General features: G+C 48.6%; 1 protein-coding gene across 1 annotated transcript in view; it reads left to right on the top strand.

The window, feature by feature from the left end:
• CCDC137 (coiled-coil domain containing 137) overlaps window positions 1-5,107 on the top strand; it is a 6,705-nt gene extending 1,598 nt beyond the window's left edge. Inside the window, exons 3-6 of the mRNA XM_018568230.1 lie at window positions 1,701-1,962; window positions 2,673-2,755; window positions 3,673-3,752; window positions 4,861-5,107. Of these exons, the coding sequence (XP_018423732.1) occupies window positions 1,701-1,962; window positions 2,673-2,755; window positions 3,673-3,752; window positions 4,861-5,058 (623 nt within the window). The 3' untranslated portion in view covers window positions 5,059-5,107. The remainder of the gene's footprint in view (window positions 1-1,700; window positions 1,963-2,672; window positions 2,756-3,672; window positions 3,753-4,860) is intronic.
• The last annotated feature ends 1,938 nt before the right edge of the window (window positions 5,108-7,045 follow it).

Here is a 7,045-nt window from a genome sequence, read left to right as displayed (position 1 = left end):
TTTGTCCTCTGCTGTGGTGATGGAATGTCCCTCAGTGTGCTCACATCCTATACACTGTGATGATTTAGGGCACCTTAGACCACTGGCGAGGACGGGTAGAGAAGCTCCAGGGACTGTTCTGAGCAAGGCAGCTCCTAGGATCGGGTGAGTATAACCTTCTTTTTATTTTAGCACCTAGACAAAAAACGACCACTTAACTCTTGCAGTGCCGGGGGGAGAGGGGGGAGGAGGAAGCAGCACTTCAAGGGGTAAGAACAGTTTTGCCCAGAGTTCTGCTTTAAACCTGCAGTGTAAAAACAAGCTGAGTGTCCGGATGTGTATGAAGCTTTGAGTATTGCTGTACTTTCTCCGGGCAGGAGGACAGAATATAGATCTATCATGAGTCCTGGGAATTAGACCCTCACCAGTCCCATCACCCAGGCTACCTCCAGCACCAAGTTTCTTTTCTCTCTCCCAACTTGTACTGCTCCTGCTGTACGTCAAGGCCACTCGGGAGGCAGGTGCTGTAGGTCTCGTTGACCCCAGTCCTTTGGCTACATCGCTGACCCTCTCTTCTCTTAGCCAGTCACAAAATGGAGCCTGTGTTGGAGCCAATTGCTTTCTGATTGGCCAAGAGGAGGGGGGGGGGTTTGACCGCAGCTCTGAGGTTGATGAGACCCCCGTAGCACCTTCTTGTACAGCAGGAGTGCCATACGTCGGGTGAAGGAAGAAACTTGTTTTGAACATGCTGTAGACGTCTGACCCGCGAAGGTTGGCCTAATCCCCGGTACTAACTTTATATCTGAAACTGTTCTCATGGCCAGAGCTGGGCTTTACTATTCAGGCTGGAAGTCACAGGTCTCGCTATACTTCCAATGCTGCGACTCCCATTAGCCCAAAGCATACTTTAATTTGTCTGCTCCTCCCCCTTGCCCATTCATAGAATGCAAGGCCTTCTGTGAATTATGAAGAAGAGAAGGGCAAATAAACCACAACGCGGCTTCCCTGTCACAGCTCAGGATGTATAGAGGCCTCTAACATCCGGCCTGGACAAAAGTATGAATGTTAAAGAAGGTACAGCAATACCTAAAGCGACACTTGGAGGAGCTTCACCCTACCTACAAAAGCATCCCGCCCCGACCCTGCAGCTGATTCGGCGGAGCCCTGTGGCATGTCTGCGCGAGCAAGAGATATGCGCAGACACACTGTAGAGCTCTGTCATGTCCTCAATACTTGTCATAGAGACCTGTTGCATGATGGTGCACTCACAGGCACGCCAGAAGTCTCTAGAAGGTATTTGTCACCTGACAGGGCTTTCGTCATGTGGTATAGCTGGGCATGCATGGTCATACCACGGGGCTTTGTCAAGTTTCAAGTACTTACCATAGAGGTTTTACAATGGTGCAGTTGGTGTTCGGGCCACATAAGGCTGGGTTCACACCAAGGCGTATTGAATATGCGCGTTTGTCACGCTTTTCTACCGCGATTCTCGGTAAAAGGCTGTTTTTGTAGCGCGTTCAGACGGGCTGAAATACGGAAAGGTGTGAACCATACCCATAGAAAACAATGGGATTTTCAAGTTTGTACGTTTTGTAGAGTGTTCATAGAGTGTTGAACGCGCGACAAAACGTAAAGGTGTGAACAGGGCCTAAGGCTTTCAGAAGACTACATATACAATCCAGCTTCTTCTGAGCTGACCGTGCGCCTTTCATTGCTTTCAGTGCCGAGACAAGGGCCGCGAAATGAGGAGTTGCAGACGGACATTCCGGTGCCCAAGTTCAAGAGGGAAAGAAACGAGTCGGTTGGCGGTTACTTCAACCGCATGAACCGGGAAACGCAGCATGTGATCTTCCTCACCAAGAACCAGGTGGACCGCTGTCCTGAGATGGAGCTGGACGACAAGGGGAAGCTTCCGGAGAAGGAAGAGGAGGAGGAGGAGGAGCTGAAGGTCACCAAGAAGCAGAAGTCTGAAAAGAGGAAGGAGTATGTCACCCTAATATTTGGCCAGAACCTGTCTTTGTTTTCATTGTTAAAGGTTCAGTCCACTAACAGAAGTTCCAGTTTTAGCTGTTAGCTGGAAGCTAGTGAAGTTCCCCCTCCCTCTTCATATGTATGGGGAAGTTGAAGCAAACCAGTGACTATGCTGGGCAGAGAAGCAAGTAGGAGCGCTCTGGGTTGGTTATGAGTCCCTCCAGTCTCAGATTGCTTACTGCATTCTGACCATGCGTCATCCTACACCCTAAATATAGGTAACATGGTCAGAACCGTAACTTGGCCTTCAATGCTACAGACAGACTTTGTCATATGTCAGTCATTTTACCCGGAGTTCTTCTTTAAGCAGCTGATGTATACTTTGTTATATCTGGTGATATTCTGGTATATGCACATGGACGCTATATGCAGAGTCCGGAGAGGATTCAAGGTCTGTCGCAGTGCGTTCTTATTGATTCCTGGTGCCGAAGACAAAAGATTCCGAGTGCTAATCGGCTCATTCTAAGGGTCTAATGCAGGGGCGGGCCACTCCGACCCTCCAGCTGTGCTTTAACTACAAATCCCAACATCCCTCTTAACTCTGGGAGCCATGCTTGCAATGCTTCGTGGGACTTGTAGTTCCACAGCGGCGGAAGTTGCCTACCCCATTTCTAATGCATGGAAGTGCTAACCAGTCATAAAACCTGCTGTCTGCATTCCAGGTATGATCGGAAGTGTTTGGATAAATTCGTTAAGAAGAGAGAAGATAAAAAAGTGGCTCGTCTGGAAGAAGAATTTTTCAAAGGTAAAGTTTATATATAATATATCGTTCCCATTACTGAAAAAATGGTAAAGAAAAAGTGAACTTTTTGATCAGGTAAAGCAGGGGTAGCAAACCTCCGGCCCTCCAGCTGTGGTGGAACTACAAATCCTATGAGGCGTTGCAAGATTCTCACAGCCACGGACATGACTCCAGAAGAGAGATGCATCATGGGATTTGTAGTTTCACCACAGCTGGCGGGCTGGAGGTTTGCTATCCCTGAGGTAAAGACTCCCCAAACCTGTCCCAGCACGCATCAGCTGGACACCACAAAAACAAAATTCCAATCACAAACCAGGTTTGTGTTGCTTATACATATGAAGCAACTGCAAGGATCCTCTGAAGTGCCTCTAGCCTAGCAGAGCTCCTATACTGGGGCATATAAAGGTATAAATACATTCCGAGAAGGTTTGTCATGGTGGTAGACCCCTCTCCTTCCCACCAAAGGAGACAAACCAGAAGGCCAGACCGGCAATGGCAGCTGAAGACCCTGCCTCCACCTCCCCCCCACTGTGTCTCGGCATCAAGCAAAATAAAAATGGCCGCTGCGCAGATCACTCGGAACCCCTTGTTTTGTGTTCTGGGTACTGCCCAAGTCCAGCTCACTGAGGCTTTGTATAACTTGATCTGAATGTTTGATTTGTTTTTTATTTTGCTAAGCTTAATCTGACAGCCACTGCTAACATGTTCCTTGCTGTGTGTTCGGAGAAGCCTTTTAATAGGGCTGACTGCTAACAGGCTCCAGCCTGCATGCTCATTCCATTTCAATGACTTAGAAAGTACAAAAGCCTTTGGTTTAGGATGACGGCCATAGAAGTGGTGTTTTCTGAAGGAGGTAGCTGCCTTCATTTATCCTCATGACTGGTGAGGATAATGAATGACTCAATTTGATTATTGCACAGATACAGTGATGTTCGGTGAAGTAGCGATGGAGCCCCCGTCTCTCACAGTAAAGCCAAGAAAAGGTGCAGCGCAAACAAAGGTAAATAGTACAGAACATATTCCGTGTGTGTGTGTACACACCGATCAGCCATAACATTGTGACCACATAGACCACCTGGAAGTGGGGGGATATTACAATGGCACCTGGAAGTGGGGGGGAGGATTTATTGGGCAGGAAGTGAACATTTTGTCCCTGAAGTTGATGTGTTGGAAGCAGAAATAATGGACAAGTGTGAGGATTTGAGGGACCAAATTGTGATTCTAGACGACGAGTCAGAGCAACTCCAAAACTGCAGCTCTTGTGGGATGTTCCCGCTCTGCAGTGGTCAGGACCGACCAAAAGTGGTCCAAGGAAGGAAAACTGGTGACTGGGTCATGGTCAGGCAAGGCTCATTGATGGACGTGGGGGGAAAGTTCGGCCCGTGTAGTCCGATCCAATAGAAGAGATGCTGGAGCTCAAATTGCTCATAAAGTGAATGTTGGTTCTGATAGAAAGGAGTCTGAACACACAGAGCATCGCAGGTTGTTGTGTATGGGGCTGCGTAGTCACAGACCGGTCAGGGTGTCCATGCTGACCCGTGTCCACCACCAAAAGTGCCTACATAGGGCACATGAGCATCAGAACTGGACCACGGAGCAATGGAAGAAGGTGGCCTGGTCTGATGTATCATGTGGATGGCCGGGTGTGTGTGTCACTTACCTGGGGAATAGATGACACCAGGATGCACTACGGGAAGAAGACAAGCCGGGGGAGATCAGTGTGGTGCTTTGGGCAATGTTCTGCTGGGAAACCCTCGGGTCCTGCCATTCATGTGGATGTCACTTTGACACGAACCACCGAGCTAAACATTGTCACTGACCAAGTCCCCCCTTCATGGAGACGGTATTCCCTGATGGCAGTGGCCTCTTTCAGCAGGATAATGTGGTGGTGGTGTCGTCATGATGGGGTCATGTGACCGACATGAACTTTACATCTTTCCAGGTCACTGGTGATGTCACAATCACTTCTTTTGCTGAATCTCGTTGTCTTGTAGGAGAAATTCCTTCCTTAGCGACGTACACTGTACGTAGTCAGTCACGAAGGGGTTAAAGCGCCGGCATTCATGTGATATTTAAATCTAAGAAACATGTTTTTGTTTTTTTTGTAGCCGGGAGAAAAACAGCTTTTCCTGAAAAAATTCTTCGACCAAGGAAGCAAGCCAGCGAGTGCCCCTCCTGTGTCCATGGCCAGGAAGAGAATCATAGAGGAGGAACGGGAACGCGTCATCAAAGCCTACCGGGAGCTGAACAAGAAAAAACATCAGCAAGCTGCAGATTCCAAGCCCCCCAGGACTCGGCACACATGAGGGACCATCACTGGGGTTATGTGGACAGTTTTCCATCAAGCTGCACAATTTGCTGCAAACGACTGGATAGTTTCCTTGGCTTCTGATTGGCTGTGATGAGTGGGACGATGCCGGTGCACATCAGAGATCGATTTAGCACACTGCCGTCTGATTGGAGACCTCCAGCAGCTGATGGTGGGATACCCCATGATTAATGGCTGCCTCTGAGAAAAGTGCCTATTTAATGATGTGCTATGTACATGTGTGAGAGGCCCGGTGTCCTAGAGGAAACGATCAGTCACAGAGCTCACCCCCTGGTGCAAATGGTGGTGTAGCAGACCAGTCAGCTGACATACTGCAGCTGGTGGCATCTACCCTGTGAATTGTGTGTCTAGTGTGTATGCTATTTTGGTTGCGTCCTGTGTCTCAACACGGGAAGTAATAATTAGCTGGAGTTGCCCACCCCTGTATTGTGTTCTATTTTGCCAACTATCCCTAATTTATAGTCTCGGGTTTTAAAGATTTGTCCCTGAATTTGAAATTTTAGCCTCTTGTACAATACAGCCCCTTCCTCGTGCCTGTTAAACACATTTTTGGTAATCTTGTCCCCATGTCTTGGTCATTCATGTTGCTGTTCATTGAAAAGCAGTGTATATAGGACACCAGTACTGAGGATGGTGTAGGCTGCCATTGCAGATCATTTCCTGAAAATCCTTGTTGTCCCGCAAGCAGCCTGTCAGCTGTAGCTCGCGGTATAGTGAGCTTAGGGTAATGGGAGGACGCTAGTTTGTGTCCTCCCGTTACCCTAAGGAGAACTATGGGGAAAAGCCCTGACCCCATAGTTCTCCTTTTAAAAAGTATTCTGCCGGTTTGCAAATTCCCTTTTGGTAGAAGGTGTTATAAGGCGTGCTGTCCACCAGGGGGCGCCCCCTCCGTGTCACATACAATGTTTACTTTTAGGAAGCTGTAACAAAGTTTTTGCATTTCCTGTCGCCGCTGACCGCTAGTTAATATAAAAATTGTGACTTGGAAAATGAAATAATAAAATATTTTCATATTTGTAAATGTCCTACAATGGAGAGGGGAGAAGAGGGGGACGAACAGGGGAGAAGAGGGGGACGAAGAGGGGAGAAGAGGGGGACGAAGAGGGAACGAACTCTGCATTACCTGGAGTCAGATACACTTCAGAATGGTTTATTACAGGTCACATCAGCCTTTGCCCTGGAGGAGTTTACAATCTAAGGCACATACTAGGGCAGGAGTAGGCAGCCTCAGCTGTGGCGAAACTACAAATCCTATCATGCCTTGCAATGCCTCATGGGACTGGAGTGCCAATTGCTTTGACTACAAATCCCAATATGCTTCTGCCTCATGTGTGTAACTGTCAGTCTTGCAATGCCTCATGGGACTTGTAGTTCCTCTACAGCTGGGTGGGATAGTGTTGCCCACCCCTGCTTTTAAAGGAAACCAACAGCCGCAGAACAATGCAAACTCCATGCAGGTAGCATCCTGCTTGGGAATTGAACCAAGGGCCCCCGGTGCATGTTCAGCAGCTGCGCCATTACTTATCACGTGACGCTGGCGATAGAACTACTGTTCCCAGCATGCATAGCGCCAGGAGTGCTTCACCTTATCTTGGGAAGCAGCAACCCTTTCTAAACGAGCCACCCCACCCCACAGGGTGACACCACTGGTCCTGCTAGTGGATGGGTGTCACCCAGGGACAGGAAGTGGGGGTAGGCCTTCGGAAAGCAGGTGACAGACTGCGAGGAGATCAGGAAAGGAAACAATGTTACTGAATACAAATGAAACGTTTACATGTCGGGGATCATTATGAGACCACCAATGATGAGGAGCCAAACAAATTCCCGCTGCAGAGCCAACGAGCGTGACGTGATCTGGAAGTGTGAGGTCCATGGAGGGGAATGCTAAGCACTTGAATGAATTTGGTGGAGCGTGCAGTGTGGAGATCGGGGGGGGGGGGGGGGGGGGTTTTACACTCGAAAAA

The sequence above is a fragment of the Nanorana parkeri genome, unplaced genomic scaffold (assembly GCF_000935625.1).
Source record: "Nanorana parkeri isolate BGI_ZX_2015 unplaced genomic scaffold, ASM93562v1 scaffold1157, whole genome shotgun sequence".
Lineage (NCBI taxonomy): Eukaryota > Metazoa > Chordata > Amphibia > Anura > Dicroglossidae > Nanorana > Nanorana parkeri.
This window is presented reverse-complemented; position numbering and strand designations above follow the sequence as displayed.